The 25,768-nt window shown below is 45.1% G+C and overlaps 2 protein-coding genes across 3 annotated transcripts in view; one reads left to right on the top strand and one right to left on the bottom strand.

Annotated features, from left to right (window-relative positions):
* BORCS5 (BLOC-1 related complex subunit 5) overlaps positions 1-25,768 on the top strand; it is a 111,702-nt gene that overhangs the window by 21,300 nt on the left and 64,634 nt on the right. Inside the window, exons 2-3 of one of the 2 annotated variants that reach the window (XM_069865206.1) lie at positions 14,640-14,712; positions 15,815-15,958. In XM_069865206.1, coding sequence (XP_069721307.1) covers positions 14,655-14,712; positions 15,815-15,958 — 202 coding nt within the window. In that variant the 5' untranslated portion in view covers positions 14,640-14,654. Of the gene's footprint in view, positions 1-14,621; positions 14,713-15,814; positions 15,959-25,768 lie in introns of those variants that run through there. The other variant, XM_069865197.1, reaches the window with a different exon arrangement.
* MANSC1 (MANSC domain containing 1) lies at positions 1,078-6,778 on the bottom strand. The gene is made up of 3 exons (XM_069863343.1): positions 6,544-6,778; positions 5,180-5,320; positions 1,078-2,309 (listed from the first exon to the last, which is right to left on the bottom strand). The coding sequence occupies exons 1-3, from the start codon at positions 6,761-6,763 to the stop codon at positions 1,312-1,314; spliced, it is 1,359 nt and encodes a 452-aa protein (XP_069719444.1). The 5' UTR covers positions 6,764-6,778; the 3' UTR covers positions 1,078-1,311.

Here is a 25,768-nt window from a genome sequence, read left to right as displayed (position 1 = left end):
TCTCTTGTTCCAGAGGCAGGGTAACATATAGAACAGCTATGCTTATTACCAGTCACATGAAGGTGACCCCAGAAGTGGTGTGCTCTGAAAGCCAGTAAGAGCCCTGTGAATTCAGGAGGGACAGCAAGTCCAGCACTGTTGCTCTTTTGAGAGCCATCAGCCTGGTGAGGGAAGAACACTAGAAGCATGAAGATGATGCAACCTTGTTCATCTGCTCCTGCTGACTCCAGGAAACCTCTTTGAAGTTGGCATGTTCCTACATAGCCACCATTTTCCTTTAAAACTTTCTTACTTCTCTTCAGTCCTTTTAGGTGTTCAGCAAATGGAGACCTCACCTTTTCAGAGAATCATTAGGTTGGAAAAGACCTTTGAGATCTTCAACTCCAACCATAACTGTTCATTACTACAGCATTCTGCGTCTTCTTCTTACAATACAGCTGTTGTCTTTGCTAAGCTCCCTCAAAAGTTTCTGCCTGCTCTCTGGTCAGGTGTTGAGTCTCAGCTGTTAGGGATTAAGGTGTATTAGAACAGATTCTCTGTCGTGTATATGCCAAGTCACTCGGTCATCACATTTGTCATGAAAGACCTTGACTGCAGCTTGTTTTACTTTGATATGACAAGAACTCTTTCTGATACATACTGCAAAAATCCAATGTGCTACAGGGTGGTGAGCTCTTTAGGAAAGGAAAACTCAAATTTGCATCATGTGGTTTTAAGGATAGCTTCTGATGTATGCAGAAAAAACATTTAAGATACTTACATATCCATAAATCATATGCAGCTAAGGAAAATTAAGCCAACTATGTTATGTGTACTGCAATTTTTACTCTTTGTACATAAAACCATTTGGATGCAGAGCTCTACTACCAAGTATTCCCTTAAGGCTACAGATAAATAGGATTGCCAGACCGTTGTGTATCACTAGGGCATTTGGGTGCAAATAGCATGGAAACCACTCATGTTCCGCACAGGTACTCAATTTACTAGGTGTACTTCTATTCCACTAATCTTGTGATGGTACAGATTAAGCTCTTCAAATGCTTTTTCTCCTTAAATATTAAGACCTTCTTAGCTTAATTTGAATTTTAGTGTTTATTTTCTGGATTTAGTAGTAAATAAAAAATGACAGACATTACAGTTCAGCTTAGAAAAAGCAGGTTTCTTTCCTGACAAATCCATCTGCCACTTTCCAATTAGTGGCCGAAAAAAAGGAATTTATCTTCTTCTGAGATTTCAATATCCACTGTTCTGTTTCAGAGTTGTCCTCTCAAAGATGAGAGATGCTGCTCACAACCTTATTCCCTCTCCCCATCATACATCAGCATAAATTCCATTGATCAAGTAATCCAGCCTGGTATAATGTCTCTTCTGAAGAGATTCGTGTATTTTCTTTCCTGTTAATGCAATAACTAGTAACAAGAATATCACCCCAAAAAACAAAGCTGCTACAAGGCTGTTTTTTTCTCCCAGCTGAATGACACCTTTACCTCTCAGAACATTCTCTGGCAGGTAACTTTCTAAATCAGATGTGTCATAACCCTGAGAGTCGTTCTGGGGAGCTGTGGAGGAATCACTAGCAGATAGAGTGACACCTGGAAAAGAGAGGAGGGTAACATGGCTGGTACCATTGGAAGAGACAACTGTCGGCTCAAGAAGGATGGCTGGAGTTCTTAGCCCTGATGGGGTGGTAGCAGATCTGGAATTCGTGGTCACCTGCTTGGTTGTTGAAGTAGAAGCAGAAGTTGTGGGACTGAAACGAGGAACATGAGTAGCAGTGATAGTTGCAGGAGGGATGCCAGGTTTAGCTCTAGCGTCTGCAGTACGCAGAAAGATAGCTGTGGTAGTGGTGACAGCAGTAGGTCTAACACTACCAGCAGGGACAGAGGTTGTACGAAATTGCAGTCTGGTGGTACTTGTAGGCAGAGGACTAGGAGTAGTACTACTGGGTTCAGGAACGCTAGACTGAGTGGTGCGGAATGAAGCAGATGTGTTTCCAATTTGAACAGTGGAAGACGTATTTGACCACAGGTTAATTACTTTCTGCCTTGGGATGGAGTCTAAGGTCTCGGGATGTTCTGCCCTTTGAGATTCAGCAAAAACAGTATGAACTTCACTTTTGTCTAACTGCTTGGCCATATGCTTCAGGAGTTCAGATGCCTGATGAAAGACAGGTTGTTGCGAAGCAGCTGTACGATTCTGCTGAGTTGTCTGACTGTGAGAAATAAAGGCTCCATCATCTGAAGGCAAAGAATACCCATGTGAAGAAAAGTCCTCACTTTTGAAGGTTGTGTCCTCCAGGGCATGGGTGTCTGAAAACAGAAAGGAAATACAAGTATTTAATTAATAAATCTATTTTTGACTACCACAAGGTTACTCTAACAATCTTTATTTCCTTTTAAGAGAGATATAAGGGGGCTCCAGAAAGTAATGGCTAATGAAACTGAGGCATCAAGGTCTTCCTTTCTTTAAAATATGCTGGGTGACTTTTAAATTCTGTCATACGGCCTTGAGTCTTAGACCTGGGCACACCAGACCCTGACTGCTGCTTCTTACAGAATTTGCCTGTGCAGAGTGAGCATCTCAATCTGAGTGTTTTATACTCATATTGCATGCATATAAGTGTTTTATGTAGCACTGCAATGCAGAGCAAGGGGGCTCATTGCCTTCAAACCATTCTCAACCTGTCAGTTAAGAAGCAGATATTACCAACTTCACTTTTATTTGTCAGAGGTACACATTTCCACCTAGCTAAGATGGTTATATACCCCCCTTTCTTGTAATATCCAAGCTCCCTGTGATTGGTTGATACAATTCACATGCAAAAATTGTCTTATGATACTAGGTGGCAATGATGCCCCCATTTTACATCATTTCAAACGCGTAGGGATTTGTAGGAAAGACTTGAGCTCCTACTGCCCATGCTAGAAGACAGACACTGCTCCAAGAGTCTCCAAGGAATTTGCAAGGAAGGCCTCCACAAGAAGCAGACTGTATGTGATCATTTGTCCAGGAGTGAATATTTATTGCTTGCAGATCAGGTGGGTTTGGAAGCAGAGCAACAGCATTATGCGACAGAAATTCCACACAATTGATAACCCAGGCAGCTAGCTGATTCCAGCAGGTATCATAGAGAGACTGGGTCAGCACGAGCTCTTGGGAAGACTGGCTGTTAACATTCAGATTTCATATATATATATATGTATGTATACACATACACACACATGTTGCATATGTGTGCCTGTATAAATGTATATAATCATTATCATTCAGTTACTGCACAGAACATTTAAAATGGAACATCACAAGTAATTCTGACACTCACTCATCTTTTTAATAGAAATAAAGAGGTTTGTTGACTGCACTGGAACTGAAATAAATAACAATAAGTCCATGATATTTTCATTGTCACTTTTTTCTCAAGTAGAAACTCTTATCTAGAGGGATGGATTTATCTCAGTTTTAGTATACACACAAATAAGCCTACTTGGCTGCTTTTTTAATATATATTTCCAAGCATTAAGACTCCACAAAAAGATGAAATGCAAATAAACAAACAAACAAAAGCAAACCAGAAAACTGGTAATGCTTTAAACGTTTCTATGATTAGAAAACAAACTTCAGGTTTGTCACTCTTTAAAACAAACTAAGCAGCTCCTGAGAATACTTTGCTAGAACCCACCAGTATCTTAGTGGGGTGAAAAAGGCAAATACCAAAGCGGTATGTGAAGAGCAGAAACCAGAAATGTTACTTCTTTTCAGCAATAGGTCTTTGTGACTGGGACCAGGAAATGTTTTACTTCTAGAGCCACACATTGTTTCCATTAGTTACCACGCAACAAGAATAGTTACAAAAAAAAATTTCATTACTAACACAAGATCAGTATTTTAAGTTGCTGTATTACCAATAGAGTATCTTTGGCCCTTTTAGTTTGGTTTTCAGTGTAACCACATGCAGATTCTCATATGAAAAAACACAGCTTGCAATGCTTTTAAGTGCCAACACAAAAACTTATTAGGAATGTAAGGTAAATATGCTAGCATAATCTTTCCATAATTCAAAGTTCACAGAAGCTAAAAAATGCAAAATGAAGAATAGATGATATATGCAATCACCTTGTTAACTGAGCATTACACTACATGCAGGAGGAAATCACAAGCATTTCTTTGTATGAAACCCTCATAGTCTTCCAAGGGAGATAAACGAGAGGAAAGAATAGTTCTAATGATAATTTTACAGGCACGCAATTCATTTGTTGCACATGGCTTTTGCCTAATTCCTGTCTGATTGTGCTCACAAATATTTCATGACATTATGTGAATAAGTTTTCTACATATCCTGCTGTTGCTCCTTGCATAGTTTCTCTGGGAAAAGTTCACTTTTTTTTAGCAAAAGTTCAGCCTCTGGAAGTATGAAATTTCTGCTCTCTCAAAGAGCCACCCTGAAACCACCTTGCGAACTCTTGGCAGGAGGACAGTGTGACTACCAGTCTCTTATCTGAGCCATTCAAACAGGTCTGGTACAAGTCAATGTCAGCCAACAAGACCTGCTATTAAAAATCCCACAGCACATGACAGATAGCAAGATATTTCTGAGCGTGCAGCCTACATGTCATCAAGTTTTGAGCTCAGTCTATTTGCATCTGTGCTTCAGCTTCCCTAACTGAAAGCAGGAAATCATGATTACTACTTCCAGTTACTCAGTAACTTCACAGTGGTTCTCAAAGGCATGCCTAATGTTTGCTCGGTGTTTCTGCCTGTGTGTACATGGTATTCATCAGCATAGCAGGAATCTGTCGAATACACAGCTACATGGGCATTGTACTTCCATTGCTTTCAGCAGCATGCACAGAAAATTTTCCTTCTTGAATATATTAAGTTAGAAGCAGCTCCTTTTTGCTTTAAGCAAGGGAAAATTGCAAATAGTTCTAAATCTAACGTGAAGGAATTCCGTAAGGGTCAGGATGTTATTCTAACTGAGAAGCTGTGCCCACACAGGAGCTCACCACACAGCTGTCCGTCCACCTCCCACAAAGCAAAAGAGCAGCATTTTCAAATTACAGTGCTTGGCTTAGAATATTTTACTAAAAATGCAACCCTCCAAAATTTTCTGATCACTAGAGGAAAGTCACAGGTGCAAGGTCATCTAGTGTGGGGATCGGTGGCTTTTACTGTTATTTACCTCGAGTTATCTTGTAGCTCACAAATCCTGTAGCAGGTTTCATTGGACAGGCCTCTGTGCTAGGGCAGTAAAACAGGTAGCAGTTTGGATGTGCATTTGTCCTTCGAATATCAAAAATCACCAAATTACACTTTTTGTCTCCTGCAAAAACATGACACACAGATATTTCAGCAATAAGAACTTTTATAGCATCTTGACATTAATCTCTGGTCTGTTAAATTAGTTTTTCCTAGTGTAAGAGGAAAAGTACGAACACGTAACGTTCCTACAGGAAAAACAACCCAGGCCTGCAAAAGAATGGCCCGGGGCCAACATAAAAAAGGTCACACCTTCCTCTTCCTGTACAGATGAACTTGGGGAAACAGTCTAATCCCTCCCCCTTTCCTCATCTGCACCACACTGGCACCACTCAACATAATTTCTTGCTTACAAATCCTGATAAATCTGAAAACCTCCTTGATATACCCACAAGAAAGGAAATTATTTATACACTTTTTCCATCACATCCCACGAATCTTTTGGCTTGTTGCTGCTTGGAGGGAGGGTACTTTTACCACTGTCATTTCTACTTGCTGCTGTACCTCCTACTGCTCCATGAGCTTGGTGCAAACAAGCGTCTGAGAAGGGTAAACGCTCTCATTTTTGTCTAAAATTAAATTCAGTGCAAAATGGCAGTTACTTCGTAGTGCGTCTACTAAATGCATAGAGTCACAGAATAATTGGTTGGAAGGGGCCTTAAAGATCATCCAGCTCCAACCCCCCTGCCATGGGCAGGGTCACCTCCCACTAGATCAGGCTGCCCAAGGTCCCATCCAAGTTGGCCTTGAACACCTCCAGGGATGGGGCAGCCACAGCTTCCCTGGGCAACCTGTGCCAGTGTCTCTCATCGTGAAGAAATTCTTCCTTATTTCTAGTCTAAATCCGTCCCTCTCCAGTTTATACCCATTGCCCCTCGTCCTATCACTACAAGCCTTTGTGAACAGTCCCTCCCCAGCTTTCCTGTACTTTTCCTTCAGGTACTGGAAGGTCGCTATAAGGTCTCCTCGGAGCCTTCTCTTCTCCAGGCTGAACAAGCCCAACTCTCTCAGCCTGCCCTCATAGCGGAGGTGCTCCAGCCCTCTGAGCATCCTTGTAGCCCTCCTCTGGACCCGTTCCAACAGCTCCATATCCTTCTTATGCTGAGGATTCCAGAACCGGTCCCGGCTTTCCTGTCTTGGATCTCCTGCTTCCCTGCGGGAGCCGTTCTCCCGAGCAGCCGGGCTCCGGCCCCTCGCTCCCTGCAGCCGCCGCCACGAGGACCAGGGCGGCCCCAGGAGCCGCTTCCCAAGCGCAGGAACAGGGCAGACGGGAGAGAAACCACTTACCTGGCGGCTTGTCCCCCGAGCAGCAGGCGCGAACGCAAGCCTCGGGGCTGGGGGCAAACACGGGCTCTGCCCCGCGGACTCCTCGGGGCAGGGACAGGTTGATATCGACGAGGGCGTCGCGCAGAGGCTCGGCGGCGCACTCCGGGCCCGGGGGCGGCGCGGCGGCCCCGCAGGTGGTCAGCAGCAGCCAGAGCGCCCAGGGGCTGCTCCCGGGAGCCATGGTCCCCGCGGGGGGCCCTCCCCGGGACGCCGACCCGGTCCCGCCGCCGGACGCCTTCCCGAAGCGCGGGCAGCCGGGAAAGCTGCCGCCCGGGCGCCTCCTCTGCCCGCGGGGCGGGGACGGCTTCCTCGGGGCACCCTCGGAACCGGACCCCGCGCCAGGGGACCTGCCTCCTGACTGGTCCTCCTGACCGGCCCTGCCCGCCCCCTGCCCTTCCTCCTGCCCTGCCCCTGCTCTTGAGTGTCCCCTGCCCTCTCTCCTGCCTTGCTCCTGCTGTCCTGAGTGTCCCCTGCTCGCCTGAATGTCCCCTGCCCTCCCTCCTGCCTTGCACCCCCTGCCTGTCCCCTGCCTTCCCTCCTGCCTTGCCTCTTTTTCTGTCCCCCTGCCTGGACCCCACCTGTCCCACTGTCTTGCCCCTGCCTTGCCCTCCTGCCTGCTCTCCTGCCTGTGTCCCTGCCCTTGTGAATGTCCCCTGCCCTCCTTCCTGCCTGCCCTCTTGTCTTGCCCATGCCCTCCTGAGTGTCCCCTGCCTTGCCCTCCTGCCTGTGCCCCTGCCCTCCTGCTTGTCCCCTGCCTTTCCTCCTGCTTGTCCCGTGCCTGTCCCCTGCTTTCCCTCCTGCCTTGCCCCTCTGCGGGCCCCCTGCCTTGAGCCCACCTGTCCCACTGTCTGGCCTCTGCCTTGCCCTCCTGCCTGCCCTCCTGTCCTCTCTCCCCTCCCAACTTTCCTCCTGCTTGTCCCCTGCCTGTCCTCCTGTCCTCCCTCCTGCTTGTCCCCCTGTCCTCCCTCTTGCCTTGTCCCTGCCTGCTCTCCTGCCTTGCCCTCCTGGCTGTCCCCCGTCCTCCCTCGTGCCTTGACCCCTGCCTGCCCTCCTCCCTGCCTGCCTGGGGGGCTGCAGTGGTGCCCCCGCTCCTCCAGCCACTCACCAGCCCCAGGGCCTTGTCCCTAGCACAAAGGAAAAACCTCCTGGTGAAACTTCAGGTCATGGGGCTGGTGGTGATGCGGTTTTGCTAGTAGGCTGGCCTGATTCTTCTCTGACTGAGAAGAGCCCTCTCTAGCTTTGGGGGGCTGTAATGGAAGCGATTAATATGCATATCCTGATCTAAATGGACACGTGCATATTTTGATGTCTGCGTAAGTGTCTCTTTTCTACCTGCACAAATCATAGCCAAGTACAGGGTGTTTGCAGAATGGGAGTTGTACAGGCAAGCCTGTCTACTGGGAGCACGGACTGGCAGATTAGTCCTTCTTTCCCTCAACTGCTTGAGTGCAATTGCTTGCTTAAGTAATGTTTTTATTTAGAATTATTTTCATTTCCTCTTTTAAATTTCCTTTCTTCTTATTTTTGGGGCAGTGTTTAGGAGTAAAAGTGGCCCAGAGAAAGAAGTGCAAGAAATAAAGAAGTAGGAAGATATATTCCTTCTTTTTCAGGCCTCACCCTGCAGCATATTTAAAATAATAAAGTTGTCTGTAAATAAAAGACATTTTCTTTCTAGGAGTGAAGTGATACCAAAGGACAGGTTATTTCCATACTGTAATGGTTAGAGTAGAATAATAAGAGCAGGGGTCTGGTCCTGTCTCTGGCAGACACCTGCTGTCTACTTCAGAGAAAGAAACTTATAACTGAGGTGAGATCTCTTGCATCTCTGAGATCCTTTGCTGGAAGGGGCGCAGTGCTGGCAGCAGTGGCAGCAGTGAGGGCACATCCTGCTTCATGCTGTCCTGGTGCCTGCCCCGTGAATGCCTCACACCATGGACACATGCCAAGGGATGGGTGGCTGACTTGTTCTTCACGCCCAGCCAGTCCTCGTCTCCCTTGTTAATACAGCTGCGTGTTGGCTTTTATTTGGATGTAAGTGTTGTAGGAGGCTGAGCCTGTCATCTCATTTCATGTCAGATGGCCAGTTTGGGGCAACTCCTAATATTTTGTTGTGATTCATGCACACTTGGTAGTTTTTTTTCTGAAATTTTCAGCTGCACTAGTTTAAGAAAATGTTTATTTCTAGCCAGGTTTTCCTCTTTTAGTGAACTGGTAAAATTGAGTTAAATATTAATAGTTAGGTTAATTAAATTAATAGTTGAATATTAAAAGTTAAATATTTTAAATACCAGACAGTTAAAAGAAAAAGCTGTAAGAGAATGTGAACGTTTAAGGTGTCACCTCTTAACTGTATCACACAGCGAATGAACTATGGGAATGAATACTGAAAGCAAGCACAAATATTACCTGTGTTATGCCTTAGGCAGAGTTCCAGCTGCCACCTGCCTTTGCTTACCTAGTGGTGGTGGGAGAAGCTGAGCTGAAAGAAATTCAAAAAAGGCTGAAGGTCTGGTTGGGGTAGTTGTAACTGGAGGATGAAGAAAATGGTTCTTCACCAGGTCTGTTGGTGTTAAGAGTTAGGGGTGCTGGGGTAACAGCATGATAGCGTATGTGGAGACCTGCGCAGAGACAGGCTTAGGTGATTATAGGAATACAATAAGGGCTGATGTGACAATATGGTATGAGCATAACACACAAGATACCATGGGATGATATGGCTGCCCTGGCCCAGCCACCACTGCTTCTTTCCCCTCTTCCCTGAAGAGAGCAGATGCAACTCAGCCAGGTTGCTGAAGTACAGAGAAGCTGAGGGAAGCCGTTCAGAAACCACTGCTGATGGCTCCAAAGAGCCAGCCCTGCCCAGTGTCTGCTGTGCTTCCCTCCCCACTGACATGGGAAGGAAGGGATGCTGAGGGAGGGGAGGATGGCTGAACCCTGTCAGCCATGTGTCACAGTACTATGCCACTAAAGGTGTCTTCCTACCTTGGTAAAGCACCTCTCCTCTTGGGAGCTGGTGCCCTACAGGGTAAAACACCTGGGCGCAGATAGGAGGAACTTCAAATAAATATATGTAAGTACGTTTTTGGGTATTTACACTCATATACCCTCACATAGGTAAATCCCTTGCCCCCAAACTAATAATTGTAAATGAGTTTTGGAGAGTCCAGGAGCACGGCTCCTGACCCACTGTGCTCGGTGGCAGCAATGAGGCCAAGCCTCATCTAATCAGGGGTGCCCACCAATGTGACACCCATGGAGCTGGGACAGGCAGGTCAGGGCTATTCCTGTGCCATGTTACCTCCGTGCCCAGCTTCTGCCTTAAGCCCTAGCCAGGCCCTTCTGAGGAACTTGCAGCTACATCGTAATATACCAGACAGTTTCAAATAATCTGCTTATGTTCAGCACTGAATATACAGAGTAAGTCAGAAAGGAAAAATGAAACTGATAAATGATACAAAATATTTGCCAAGACCCTAAAGTTGTCAGGTCATGGTAATACAAACATCAGATTTATATGAACTAATGCAGATAGGTACAACTGTACACTTATAAGTACATTAATTTAGTTACCAGCTGCACGACACGACCAAGGACGTGTTATAGCCATATTCAAGGCAAAATAAAGAATTCACTTACAGAACTAACACATTAAAATATGCCTTTATTTTAAAAATATTTTAAATAATAAAATTCCATGTGCTAGACACATGTGGTGCTTGACAGGTAAATTAAAACTCTTCTGGGGTGGTGATATACTGCAAATTCATACTTTCATAATAATAAATGAAAACAGTTCAGATAGGAGCAAGAAGTCCATTACACAAAAGTGGAAAGGACATGAATTGCAGTTAAATGTGCTGCTCCAGTGCAGCTAATTCTAAATTTGTCCGAGACTGATGGACAGTGTCAGATGACATTATGTCAAACACTGGTCAGGCTGTAGTCCTACAGACGTTGCGCACTTCATCTTTAAACACAGCATTTCTCTTGAAACAAAGCAAGTCCTTCCTTAAAAGCCACTATGACTGCTCTCAGGTGTGAACTGAATCTTATGTGGGCATATTGCAGATTAGGAACTCAAGTCTGTGAACTGATTTGTGCCAACAACAATTTGTTCTTCCCCAGAATAATTACATTGCTTTCATACTATTTATTCATTATTTTGACAGGAATCAAACAGTTGTCCAGGTGGTTGAAAGACAGTTCTTCTATTATTAGTTTACAAAAGCACAAAGTACAGCCTACAGCTAACAGAAGTGGGACTGGGATTGTTGTCTTCCTGCAGCCTTGATCTTGGTAACAGTTGTTAAGTGCAGTTCCCATGAGATAGAGGCATTACTTTTGTGTTAAATTCAATCTTGGTGGCACTTAGCAAAGGCAGCCAACTAGATCGATGGTGAGTTCAATGCAGAGCTTCAGATAGCGCTGGGCATCGCACGAGAATGGGGAACAGGCTTGTTCGGGCTAGCACATACCAGCACTGTTCCATACTTACAGGTTATTGTGCCGTCATGGACAACTGTGTGGCTTCTTTGCTGATATATTGCTGTCACATATGAAAATAATAAGAATGAAATCTCAAAGTATGTCCCCTTCTCCTTTTAATTTGTTTGGGTTTTTGTTTGGTTGGTTTTTTTTTCTTGACTTGAGTTGCCTGTGACCTGTTTGTCTGGGCTGCTTTTACCTGGCTCCCAGCGCAAGGACAAACGCCGCAGGCAACAGCCGTTCCCCACATTTCCCGCATTGCTGGGTGCCCAACCATGGCAAAGGGGTGCAGTTTTGAGGCAGTGATGCCTGCCAGCCCAGAGAAAGAGTCACGGAAGAACAGTGTGGGCCTGCCAAGGCTGGCGTCATCAGGCAGTCTGGGACACAGAACCAGCACTTTCACAGAATCACAGAATCACTAGGTTGGAAAAGACCCACTGGATTGTCAAGTCCAGCCTTTCCTACCAACCACTAAACCATGTCCCTGAGCACCTCATCCACGCATCTTTTAAATACCTCCAGGGATGGTGACTCAACCACCTCCCTGGGCAGCCTGTTCTAGTGCCCAATGACCCTTTCCGTGAAAGTTTTTTTTCTGATGTTCAGCCTGAACTTCTCCTGGAGGAACTTGAGGCCATTCCCTCTTCTGTCTCCTGTCACTTGGGAGATGAGGCCAGCACCCTCCTCTCTACAACCTCCTTTCAGGTAGTTATAGAAAGCAATGAGGTCTCCCCTCAGCCTCCTCTTCTCCAGGCCAAACAACCCCAGCTCTCTCAGCTGTTCCTCATAAGGCCTGTTCTCCAGCCCCTTCACCAGCCTTGTTGCTCTTCTCTCAACACACTCAACGTCCTTCTTGTGGTGAGGGGCCCAGAACTGAACACAGTATTCAAGGAGCGGTCTCACCAGCGCCAAGTACAGAGGGAGAATAGCCTCCCTGGACCTGCTGGTCACACAGTTTCTGATACAAGCCAAGATGCCATTGGCCTTCTTGGTCACCTGGGCCACTGCTGGCTCATGTTCAGTTGGCTGTCAACCAACACCCCCAGGTCCTTCTTCTGCCCTAGTCTGTAGCACTGCATAGGGTTGTTGTGCCCCAAGTGCAGGACCCGGCATTTGGCCTTGTTAAACCTCATGCCATTGGATTCTGCCCAGCGGTCCAGCCTGTTCAGATCCCTTTGCAGAGCCTCCCTATCCTCCAGCAGGTTGACACTTCCTCCCAGCTTAGTATCATCCACAAACTTGCTAAGGGTGCACTCAATGCCTTCATCCAGGTCCTTCACAGAATCACAGAATGGTTTGGGTTGGAAGGGACCTTAAAGCCCATCTAGTTCCAACCCCCCTGCCATGGGCAGGAAAATCTCCCACCAAACCAGGCTGCCCAAGGCCCCATCCAACCTAGCCTCGAACACCTCCAGGGATGGGGCAGCCACAGCTTCCCTGAGTAACCTGTGCCAGTGCCTCATCACCCTCATCATGAATAAATTCTTCCTAATGTCTAATCTAAATCTTCCCCCTTCCAATTTAAAGCCATTCCCCCTCATCCTATCACTACTTGCCCTTGTAAAAAATCCCTCCCCAGCTTTCTTGTAGCCCCCCTCAGGTACTGGAAGGCTGCTCTAAGGTCTCCCAGGAGCCTTCTCTTCTCCAGGCTGAACAACCATGACTGTCTCAGCCTGTCCTCGTATGGGAGGTGCTCCAGCCCTCTGATCATCTTTGTAGCCTTCCTCTGGACCAACAGTTCCACATCCCTTTTATGGTGGGGATTCCAGAACTGGACACAACACTCCAGGCAGGGTCTCACAAGAGCAGAGCAGAGGGGCAGAATCATCTGCCTCTACCTGCTGGCCACACTTCTCTTCATGCAGTCTAGGATACGGTTGGTTTTCTGGGCTGTGAGTGCACATTTCCAGCTCACATGGAGCTTCTCATCAATTAGCACCCCCAAATCCTTGTCAGCAGGGCTGCTCTCAATCACATTGCTCCCCATCCTGGACTGAAACTGCAGATTGCCACAACCCAGGTGTAGGACCTTGCACTTGGCCCTGCTGAACATCATGAGGTTCACATAGGCTCACTTCTCCAACTTGTCCAGGTCCCTCTGGGTGACAGCATCCTATCCTTCTGGTGTGACAACTGCACCACTCAGCTTGGTGTCATCTGCAAACTTTCTGAGGGTTTGGTGGGTTTGCCTTTGGGCAGAAAAACTAATATCCATAATTTAGAAAAACATGAGTGTTGCTTTGCTGCTCAACCTGTGTGCACTCACCACCACTCCATTCTGGCAGGTCACAGGAGGGCAGAGGGGAGATCATAGAATTGCTAGGTTGGAAAACACCTTCGACATTATGCTAGCTTATTTACCTTCTGTTCGTAATAAGTTTTTGTGTTGATACTCAAAAATATTTCAAGCTCTTTTTTTTTTTCATATGAGAATCTGCATGTGGTTACACTGAAAACCAAAATAAAAGGGGGAAAGATGCTCTATTGGTAATACAGCAACTTAAAATACTGATGCTATTTCAGTAATCAGAATTTTCCCCTTTTAGCTATTCTTGTTGCTTGGTAACTAATAGAAATAACGTGTGGTTCCAGAAGCAAAACATTTCCTGGTCCCAGTCACAAAGAGTTATTGCTGAAAAGAATTAATATTTCTGGTTTCTTCTCTTCACGTCCTGCTTTGGTATTTGCCTTTTTCACCCCACTAACATACTGGTGGGTTCTGGCAAAGTACTCAGGAGGCGCTTAGTTTGTTTCTAAGAGTCACAAACCTGAAGTTTGTTTTCTAATCATAGAATCGCTAGGCCAGAAAAGACCTTTCAATTAAATCATCAACCCCAACCGTACCTGTCCACTACTAAGCCAGATGCCTGCACACCTCCTCTACCCATTTTTGAACACCTCCAGGGATGGGGACTCAACCACCCCCCTGGGCAGCCTCCGCCAGTGCTCCATAACCCTTGCGGTGAAGAAATTTTTTGCGATGTCCAATCTGAACCTTTCGTGGTGGAGCTTGAAGCCGCTCCCTCTCCCCCTATCACCTCTCCCTTGGGAGAAGAAACCACCACCCATCCCGCTACAACCTCCTTTCAGGCAGTTATAGACAGCGACGAGGTCTCCCCTCAGCCTCCTCTTCTTTAGGCTAAACAACCCCAGTCCCCACAGCCGTCTCCCATAACCCTTGCTCTCCAGCCCCTTTCCCAGCTCCGCTCCGTTCTCTGGACACGCTCCACCCCTCCATGTCCGTGTGCCGAGCCGCCCCAACTCGCACCGCTCCGCACGCCCTGCTCCCCGGCCCCAGACCAGCGGCGAGCGCCGCCCCGCGCCGGGAGGAGCCGGGACCGCACCCGGGCGCGGCCGCCGCTCGCCTCGCCCCGCCCCGCCGGAAGCCCCGTGGGCGGCTGTGGCGGCAGCTGCAGGGGGAGGAGCAGGAGCTGGGGGAAGGGGGGAGGGAAGAGGAGGAAAAGAAGAAGGAAAGGGGAGGAGGGGAAGGAGAGGAGAAGGAAAAGGAAAAGGGGAGGTGTCAGGAGAGGGAGGAGTAGGAGGAGAGGGAGGAGGAGGGAGGAGGCGGCGGCGGCGGCGGCTCCGCCATGGGAGCGGAGCAGAGCGCGGAGGCCGAGAGCCGCCCCGGCGAGCCCAGCGGCTCAGGTCGGTGCTGGCGGGGCCGCGGGGCGATGGGCGCCGGGTGGCGGTCCCCGCGGGGGGACACGGCTGCTCCTGCGGCTCCGGGAGGGGGATCGGAGCCCGGATCCCGGGCGGGGTGCGGGGCGGAGGAGCGGGGAGCGTGTCCGCCGTGCGGGGGCGCGGGCTGAAAGCTGCTGCTGCTGTGTTCGGTTTGGGGGCCTCGTTCCAAGGACATTGAAGGGCTGGAGCGTGTCCAGAGAAGGGAACGGAGCTGGGGAAGGGGCTGCAAGAACAAGGGTTGTGGGAGGAGGCTGAGGGGGCTGGAGTTGTTTAGCCTGGAGAAAAGGAGGCTGAGGGGAGACCTCATCGCTGTCTACAGCTGCCTGAAAGGAGCTTGTAGCGAGGTGGGTGGTGGTCTCTTCTCCCAAGTGACAGGTGATAGGACAGGAGAAAACGGCCTCAGGTTGGACATCATGAAAAATTTCTTCACCGAAAGGGGTCTCGGGGAGGTGGTTGGGTCACCATCTCTGCAGGTATTTAAAAGACATGTAGAGGAGGTGCTCAGGGATACAGTTCAGTAGTGGGCAGGTACGGCTGGACCCGATCATCTCAAAGGTCTGTTCCAACCTAGCGGTTCTGCGAGAGGTAGCAAGGAGTGTGCAGAGCTGGACCAAGTGTCCCAAGTGTGCTCGTGATTAGTCTGTGGAAGCAACCCTCGCTTATGAAGATATATAACGTTAGAAAAGAGCCTTGCTGCAGCGGAACACTGACCAATAGATAGTGTAGGTGTCTCTGCCCATGGCAAAGGGTTTGGAACTAGAGGGTCCGTTAAGGTCTTTTGCGACCCCAGCCATTCTGTGAAGCGTGTTGGATTATCCCTGGTGTGAGATGACAACATGTCTTTCATCATCTCATACCTGATTTTGAAAAAAAGTGGCTGAATAGAAGAGTTTCACAGGCAGTGGGTACGAAGGGAAAGTATCACATCCTAGAGTGATCCTAGAGGTGTGTTCATGCTATAAGAAATGTACCTCAACTATGTTAAACATGACAACGTTTGTTTCGAGTTAAATTCTGATGGTATCTGCTCATTAATTTGTTGGCTCCCTCCTCCATATCCTTCCAGCATCTCCATCACCAGCCAAGCAACGAGCAAAAATGGATGACATCGTGGTGGTAGCCCCAGGAACACAGTCCTCCCGGAATGTCAGCAATGATCCAGATGTCATAAAGCTTCAGGAAATCCCAACTTTCCAGCCCCTTTTGAAAGGTAAGTGATCTTCATCTGTTTTTAAAGGCCTGTTTTTTTGTATGTAATGGAGTGTGTGCTTTGTGTCCTGAGGTTCCTACTAAAGTTCACATTTCTGTCCATATTTTTCACTACTCTCCTTATTTTAATCCTTAATTTCTTTTGTTCTTTCGTAATTATTCCCAGCCTTTTAAGTGGTGTGTGAACTGTTTAGAGGTGTGTTAGTCATGTCATCTGCAGTGGAACCATCTGCTGTGGAGGCAGGATAGCTCCAAGCATGCCAGCTTGCCCTGTACCACTGGTTGATGAGGTGTGTTATGTTGTATTCTAATATATAACGGACCACAGTCTTCAGTTTTGCTCAAGGCTCTTAAAAACATCTGTGGGTTACTCTCTTGAGTCATAGCTACCTGTGTATGGATTCAGTTGCTTGAAGTCAAGATATCTTGTGGGGATTTCCAACCCAGAGCAGATTTGGCTCTTGTTTTTTGAGGTGGGGTGGGTGGACTGAGACTTGCATGGGATCTTGTGCCCTGTGTTGACAACATCTCTTCATATCAGTGGGCCTCTTAAATTCCCACAGTGACTCTCTCCTTTCTTTCTTTTCCTCCCAGATTTTATTTCTTTCCTCCCCTGCACCCATTCTTGGTTCCTCATATTCTGTTCAAAGGGAAGTGAAGATTTTTATCTCATGTGTCAAGCTTACAGCTTCTTGTGGCCTGGCTTCTGGCTACCTCTTTTTCTGTGTGGTGTCCTTGATATCTGAAAGTCTCTTACGAAGGAAGATGTCTGGAGCAGCCTGCACTAATTTGTTAAAAGTAACCTTCTGGGCTCCTCACCCTGGAACAGTGTGGATCATCAAACTTGTGTGAATGTGCTGTGTAGTGGATGCTTGGTGAGCCACTGTTTTTTTGAAAATTCAAGGTCTACTGTACATGTGTATTTTTGCTGCAGCACTTGCACTTGCCTTGTAGGCCTGCTATGACAGAGAGTCAGGAGCTGGGATGTTTCACTCTGCTGTTACTGTAAGAATTTACATGGCTCATGCAGTTGAAGGTTTAGGCATAACTGGTCTGAGTGTCACTGATTCATGCAAGGCTGTTGGAAAGATATGACAGTCACTTTGCCTTGCAGGCAGAACTAGGGGTGACATAACATCTCAACATCACTTTTTGGACAGAAACAGGTTTTTTTGTGTGTCTACTCCATAAAGACCCTGGAACAGGACTAGAACTTCTGGGCACTATGACAGCCCAGTGGCATTTTATTGGGTACTGCTGGGTAGGGGTCTAGATGTGCACAGTGCTGACTGCTGTTTTCAGCAAAAGGGTTAGAAAGATAGGGAGACTACTAAACTAGAGAAAAGCAAACATGGATATTATTGGGGCTGGTACTGGAGTCCTTCTTGACCAATGAGAGTGGGTGTGCTGTCTATACACCTTTTTTTTTTAAAAAAAAAAAAAAAGCAAACCCAACCTTTACGGTGGTGATGTTGTAGAAGTCTGTATTTGGTTTATTCCTGACACTCTTACTGCCATTTTAGGATGGACTGTAAGATTACCGATGTTGGCACAGCATTCATGTCAGTATGAATGCTTTGCCTGAGTCCTGCCTTGTACAAAAGACAGAACCAGGGTCTTGCTGGCCGCGGTTTGGAATGTAAATGCTGGAACCCAGATTCACAAAAGAAGTAAGGAAGTTTCAATCTGAGAGTCCAAATTTAGAAGATGCATCAACATGTGGCACCGAGGTTGTTGTATATGTATAAGAGCGTGATGACAAAGAATTTCAGTTCCACCGAGCCTCCAACCGTGATGAGTAGACCTGGGTTGCACAAGAGCTGTGAGAGTCCTGTGAAGTGGGGTGGTGATTGTTTCCAGAGATGGTGTTCCCGCATCTGTTGCAGAGGAGCGAGGATACAAGCATTGAGGTGGGAAGTGAGAAAGAAGAAATAGCCACAGCCATGTGGCTGAGGTAGAAAGGTTGGGAGGCACAGTCCAGGTCTTTTAATTTCTAAACATGCATGCGTTAAGGTGTTTGTTGGGAAGTTGTCTTGGTCACTGAGTTGCTTTTTCTGGTCTGTCTTCTGACTTTAAGCTGTGTATGTATGATAGAAACCTTCTTTACTATTTCTGTCTCTTTGCCTGCCAAGTTTCTCTGCAAGTCTCTTGAGATGTGGTGACATCTGGTGAGTGCTTGGGAATACTGCATGCTTAATCGCATTCACTTTTGTGAACAGCATTTTCAGCCTTTAAGACTTGTTATTTACTTGATCAACTGGACTGTGATTCTTGAGTTTGCTACAGAAAAACATGTGGTCTGTTGAGTGAGTGGAGTTTTGAGAGACCCCAGATGTGCCCCAGGCTGGCTCAAGAAGTGTTTCTGTTTTGGACTGGTCTCTTCTCTGTGTTCTTCACATGCAAGGTCATGTACCTGGAATGGATGAAGAAGGGTGCTAGAGATCTTTTAGAGTTAATCCTAAAAACTTGTGTCTTGTGATCTACCATCTTGGAGAGATGAAGACTTGAACTCACAGCCCTTGTGAGCTTCATTATTGATTTCAGTTTCTCCTTGGTAAAGCAAAGCTGAAGGGTTTTGTTTTGCTTTTAAGTCTCAGAAGAAGCCTAATAGTTAAATTGGTGGACTGGGGAAGCACATGGTCGTGAAGAAACTGCATGCTCTTAAGAGGCAAAGCGTCATGTCCGTTATATCTTTCATACTAGGTTTTTCTTGATGTCTACAGCAAAAATAGTGCCTTACAGCTATGGTTGCGTAGGGTCCTTCAAAGCAGTGTTTGCCTTCTTTGAAGTACTGTTGTTGTTACTGGGCATGCATAACAAGCAGTGTTTGAGAGGTCAGCATTTAAGCATCTGCTGATTCCAATGTTTGAACCTGTTGGACATACCTGTTTGGTGGGGTAGGCGCTACTGTCTCCAAGTGGTTGTGTAGCACCCACTACAGTGAATTGAGAACTTGACTATCTTTTTTTTAATGCCAGAAAGTATCTTCTCTGGTGCTATATTCCTGTGGACAGAAAGGGCAGAGTGTCCCTTATAGAGTGGGGTTAGGAAAGCATTGCAGGTGGTGCCTGTTATATTGCCATTTGTAAACGTCAAATCCCAGTCCCACACAGACTAATAGAAGAGGAAAACTACTCTTAGGGGGTACACCTGGAATTGAACTGAGTTCTTGTTCTCCAGAAACTGCTCTATAGTGGGCTACAGGGACATTGTGCATGCATACTTTTATTCCCTGAATGCAAAAAACCCCCTTATAGTAGAAACACTAGCACAGAACCTCATTGTTTGATGAGACAAGAATTAATTTTTGGGTGTTTTTTCATTTTTATTTATGTTAAATGGGAGGAAAGTGCATAATCTAGACTCCTGGGAGCAACAGAGGGAGTCTCCAACCTTCTCCCTGGTTACAAGCATCCCCTGCAGGCATCTCTTTGTAAGTGACAAAGTGTTATGTGCTGCTTCTTTCCTTTGTGTGGCTTCCTGAGGATATTTGCATGAAAATAAAGCTTTAGTGCCCGTGGTTCTTGCCGTCTATTCATAGTATGAAGTCAAACCCAACTATGTATAAAATCAGTCATCTTTGTGTAATCCAAAATGGTGATACTTCTGTAGCTTATGAACAAATCAACCCTATGGAGGTGTTTGCAAAAAAACCGAAAAATACAATTTTCTATGTCGTCATGACTATAGAAGGTTGACAGTGTGCTACAGTGTGGAGTTCCTCTCATAAGAGCTCTTGCTGGATCTGTAAAATATCACCTCTAACCAGGGATTCGGCTTTTATGACTAGGGGAACCTGTATGAGGATTGAGAACTGCTGGCAAGAGATGGGATCCACTTGACAAAGTGCAGTTAGAGCATTTTTACCAACAGGCAGGCCAACCTGAAAACAAATTAGGAATGATTATGACACTGTTAAGTGAAGAAGCAGGGGACAGGGTTGAAAATCAAAGGGTGAATATTCTGGGTTTGGGTTGGTTTTTTTTTGCCCCGTGGAGAAACTGTTTTTTTATAAGGAGAAACGGTTCGAGAACTAGTCATACAGCTGCAAATATAATTCCTATTGTGTGCGAAGGTCAGCAAGACCTAAGACAAACAAGATGCTGTGAGCTTGATGGCAGGAACAAAATCTTTGACTAGCGTGTCTACTAATTTAACAATCAAATTAAAATGGTTTCATACCAGTAGTCTTACTTTCCTTGACTGATCAGTTCTGAAGAAGGGAGCAGGACATGGGTGAGGTTAGAGGGTGTGTGTCTGGGGCTCTGTTTTGGGCTGTTGTTTTGCCTCTAGGCCTTGTAAGACGGAATAAATCTCGTCTTTTTGAAGGAAGGCGGCGTAATCGGTATCCATTTGTAGCGGTATTTTCTTGCAGGAAAATGATTTAACTTTCATTGCCAGTGAGTTAAATGAAAAGCAAACAATTCCGAAGTTTGTATTTCAAGAAAAGTCTTGTTACCTTTAGGTACTAAGCATGAACTGAGTCACAGATTCTGAACTGTCAGTGGTTTCTGACAATATTTAATGTCAGGTTGGTTATCTGTTTTGGAAACTTAAGATGCAAAAGGGGATAGAAAGGGGCTTGTGTGATGATGCCTCAAATGATTTCCCGGCAGCAATCCTTCTTCCAGGCATGTATCCAAAAGAGAAACTTGAAAGAAATGAAATCTAGAACAGAATCACAGAATGGTTTGGGTTGGAAATGACCTTTAAAGATTGTCTATTCCAAACCCCCTGCCATGGGCAGGGTCGTCTTCCACAAGATCAGGTTGCTCAAAGCCCTGTCCAACCTGACCTTGAATGCTTCCTGTGATGAGGCATCCACAACTTATCTGGGCAACCTGTTCCAGTATCTTGCCACCCTTATTATTAAAAAAAAAAAGTCTTCCTTTTGTCTAGTCTAAACTTACCCTTGTTCAGTGTAAAATCTTTGCCCCTTGTCCTGTCACTACAGGCCTTGGTAAAAAGTCTCTCTATTATAAGCTATATTTGTTCTGTGGAGGCTTTTATTTGGAAATAAACTTATTCCTACTTATGGCTAGAATGGTAAAAGGTCAAGCAAGAGAAACAGAGGTTATTGTCTGACTTCAAGGCATTTTCATATGCAGTAGAAGCTTCCTTGTATCTCTGTGCTTCCTTATATCCCACCCCCACAGGATTTTGTGATTAGTTTGCTCTCCAAACTAATCTCTCTCTTGTTTCATGATAGTTGGACTGGATGATCTTGGAGGTCTTTTCCAACCTCAACAATTCTATGACTCTTATTAATCTATGGAGGAAATTTTAAACTAAAAAAAAAAATAATCATTTTTATGCTAACTGTTTAATTGTGGAATCTGTTGCTGATCCCTGCTTGGCTTCTTATACAGGAATGTGATGATACTTATTTTGTTTCATCTGGCAGTCTTGAGCTTCTTGTATGCAAGTTCCCTTGAGGGCAGGGATCATTATGTGCATTCGGCAATGTGCTACTCTGTACCTGGAAACTGTTCTGAACAGTTTGGGAATGGGTCCTGTGCTGAGACTGCTGATTGCTTTTGCAGAATATCTTTTGTCAGAGGAGCTTCTGATCCCTCCAGCGCTGACAGAAACAAAGTTAGCAAGGGATGCTGAGGTTTGCTTCAGGCTCACCTGCATTCCCAGGTGAGGAGAGAGGTGGGTTCTCTGCAAACCTGTGGCAAGTTACTTGTGGTGTGCTCCATTCCTTTGTCAAACATGCCTGGTGTGCACATTGTAGCCTGTAGCCATATGAAGGTTTTCATGTGGAGATCATTAGCGTCCCCTAGTCCGGTATAACTGGATTCTTGTCCTACAAATACTACTTCTGGTTTTGTAAGAAGAGCAAAGCATGGGAAGAGGTTGCACAGTAGGGTTGTGGCATTTCTGTCCTTCATGTTTGTAAGGACATGTTAAGCAAACATCTACCAGGTATGAATTAGAAGTAAATGAATAGGTTATGACTGACCCACTGAGGTCTTTCTTTACCATGCTGCCTGCTATGCATATTTACATTGCTTCATTATTTATTAAGAAAGGTATTTCACAAAGCGAAACTTGAGGCCTTTACTCTCAAGAGTCTAGGGTATGGTTTACCTGGCAATAGTGTAAGAATGACACCTAAGTTCTGTGGCAGAAAGGGTCTTGCAAGATAGGTCCAGCGTGAGGAGTGTCCTTCTTGTCTCAATATGTTTGGAAGTAAAAATGACGTTTTTATTATAGCTGGTACACATCTTCAGCAGAGCAGAATGGGAAGATGATGAGAAATCTCCTATGAGTAAGAAAAGTAGTGAAATTTTTGCTGGTATGACAATCTTCTGTTGTCCTCCAATTGCAAGAAACATATGCTTGTGTTAGGTAGCTTGGAAGGGTCGTTTATCCCTGTATAATATTTTAGATGAGGTCACTTCTCGTGCAGAAAACTACTTACTTTTAAAATATTGATCTATTTTTCATTCTGTGGCAGCATGTAGAGGAAGGGTGGATATTTAGAGTCTGAGCCTTTAAAGCAGTGGGTTTTGTCACATCTCACTCTTTGGTATTTTCTGGTGACTGATTTACATCCTCCACTCATTCCCTTACTTCACTGTATGCTATTTCTTCCATTTATTTTCTAGGGAATTTAGCTAATAGCATGTGTCAATGAATTTCATTCCTATCATTCTCTAAGTATTGCGGTACTTGAATCCTTTTTAATTTTGGCCCTGTGCCTTACTAGGAGGACCCTTCTTAATAAGAAATGTCTGCCATGGTGGAGGAAAGGAGGATAGTAATTACATATTTGAAACATCATCTTAATGAGGAATCTCTCTGCTTGTAAATATGACAGATTTTTCTGTTGCCATCATTGGCGGTCACTTTAGTTATGAAAAAGTTTGACTTCCTTTTCTTCTGGTGTTGAAAATCTAAGATAAACCATAAGAAGAGTATAAGTTAGATGTGCCAAAGGTCCCTTTGCTGTTACCTCTGGGATGAGTTTACTGTTTGGAATCTGTGAAACTGTAAATAGAAAACAGGAAGGAAAGAAGTCTAAAATCCTTCCGAGATATTCCCCACATCCCCCAGACTTCTACATCCATCCTGAAAAAAACCCAAATGCTAAACCTCAAAGTGTTCTGGCCCAAAGTCTCTCTTCTAGGGCCCTGTAGCTTGACACACATTCTTCCAGGTACCTTTCCAGCAAAGATCAGGGAGCACTACACTTCCCAGTGGGCGTGTGGCTGACTGATGGAAAGCATCATCCAAGAGTGCACGGTGCTGTTTAAACCTCACTCATCCCCAGTACTGACTTGTATTGTATGCAGTCGTAGAATCATAGAATAGTCTGGGTTGGAAGGGACTTTGAAGATCATCTAGTTCCAACCCCCCTGCCATGGGCAGGTTGGTTTTTTTTTTTTGATTTCCAGCACTGTACATGGAAGTTTGAAGATGCACCGAACACTCTTGTTTGCCAACAGTTTTTATTCTAAATTGTGCCTACCTATATATGCTTGTACTTTAAATACTGTTTGGTTTAAAATATGTATGTATGCATATACTATGCATACATGCTATAGGTAGCATGTATATACTGTACCTACAAATGATTATATGTAGTATGTGTTTTCTGTACATACCACACATGTATAGTTTACTACTTGTGATTCTGCTTGGCCCCCTGTTAATGTTCTTCTGCTTGACTGGTGGCCATTTGTGGAATGGTTGTGCTGCTCGACCAACAATAGTGTTGCAGTGGATTGCTTTTGAAAAATGAGTGTTCCTGTTTGATTTTAGGCTTTGCAGGAGTTAGTAAGTTTATCCAAGTCCAGAAGATTATTTGGTTTTAGGCCAGTCAGTTTGTTGAGAAAGGTTATGTTTAACCAATGGGCACAGTGTAAAACTTTATGTTTGAAATCCTAGTTCTTGATTTTAAATTTTTTGTTTTCTCTAATGGGTGCAGATTCAGTTAAGTAACTATGGTCCAGGTAAAGGATGAGTGGATACATCTGTATCTACTGCCTGTCTGCAGTTAACTGTACTTTCTATAACATCACATTGTTCAAAAGCTCTCCTCTTGTCTTTATTTCCCTGTCCAGACAAATTTAACAGAATAAAAAGCAGATTCCAGAAAGTTGTATGTGTAGGTAATACCCTTTCTAATTAAGAGTTTCTAATACCTTTTCTAATTAAGAGTTTTACTTACTAAAATTCTGTAAAATAAAAAGGTTATTAAGGTAGAAGTGAAAAAAATAAGTCTACTCAACATTGTTATCAAAGCAGTGTGGTGGGAGCTTAGCTTAATCACGTTCTCTCTGTATAATTGTGTAAGGTGAGATCAACAACTGAGCAATAAAACACAGATCAGCAAGCCCATTGTTATAAAACCTTGAAGTTTATAATCAAATTTGATCTGCCTCTATTTCTTTCTTAGGGTAGCTTAACAAGAAGGAAAATAGGAGTTTAATGCTTCATTTGGTTTGAACAGTGGGGTTTGACATACTCAGTTTTGTAACATTCCCTCTACTTTCCATGTGGGGCTGGTCGTGACGTGCCTGGGTTAGTCGTCAGCACCCTTGCATAAGTAAACCAGAAGATGCAAATTTGCAGATTACATCTTGAATCCTGGTATGCAGATGATGTGTGGGAGGTACCACTTTTCAATTTGCAATAGTAACAAAATTACTACCAGTAATGTTTGGTAGGATCTGGAATTGGTACCTCTTGTAGTTTTACGTAAGCACCACTCTGCCAGTGTGCTGTGCAGCTGCACTTGGAAGACTACATCATCCTGAGGTAGTGGTCAGAGAACTGCATTAGTCAAGGATAAAGAGCAGGAACAGATGTACCCGCTATAAAACAATGATTTGTTTCAGTAATATCTGTTTGGGGTAGTGATTTTGCTGAAGATGAGGGCAAAGGCAAAGGTCCTGTCGGTTCTAGCAGAGTGAAGATTTTTTTTTTTTTTGTCCCACAATAGCATGCATTTCTGTATAGAGTTTAATTTTGTGTGGTAGAGTGCTAAGGTTGTAGTTTGAAGTTTAACAGTAATAAGCATGTTCTGAAGACAGTGAGGAAAGCTGTACGATTAGGTTGTTAGACTTGACATCTCCTTAAGCTAGATGCATAGAGGACATGGTTGTTCAGAAGATGGGGGCATCCTTAGGGGTTTTGTGCACACTTGCTTGTCTGTGTGCTTTTTGTTGAATAACCATAAGGCAGAAGGCATTTGTAGCATAGGAAAAGGGATCAGAGACCAGAATCCCCACTACCTTGTTTGCTCAAGCTCCTTGCTAACCCCTTTTATTTACTCGCCTTCCTCTTGGCTATTCCTTGGTCACGCATGCTGAGCTGAGGGGCTCCAAATAGTCTTTGGCATGAGTGAGATGCTGCTGAGATGCTACTCAGCCTCCATAAAGCTGTGGTCATCCTTGGCACAAACTCTATAGCAGGATTTTAGTGTTTAGGGAGACTTTTTTTTTTTTTTTAAAAAATGTTAGAAAGTCTAACTTCCAGCAATGTTAAGACACTTGAAGTTCTGGAGATTGCACTGCAATGATGTAAGAACCTTTTGTGGGCTGATAACTTGGATACTTGTGGAGTTTTTTGTTTGTGGTTTTCTTCTTGGTGTGCAAGTGGTTGAGTTTCCTGTGTACTTTTACCTGTTTTGCCCATCTGTCTCTCATGTTCCAAAATGTTTAGTAACCAATTCTGGCACGTAATTTCAGAGAAGATGTGATAAGCCCTGGCTGGTCTTGATGTGTTCATTAAATGTAAAATGTGAGGCAGTGTGAAGTCTCCTGCCTGATTGGCTCTTGTATTAGAGATCCACTTCGAG

This window comes from Phaenicophaeus curvirostris, chromosome 1 (assembly GCF_032191515.1).
Source record: "Phaenicophaeus curvirostris isolate KB17595 chromosome 1, BPBGC_Pcur_1.0, whole genome shotgun sequence".
NCBI lineage: Eukaryota > Metazoa > Chordata > Aves > Cuculiformes > Cuculidae > Phaenicophaeus > Phaenicophaeus curvirostris.
This window is presented reverse-complemented; position numbering and strand designations above follow the sequence as displayed.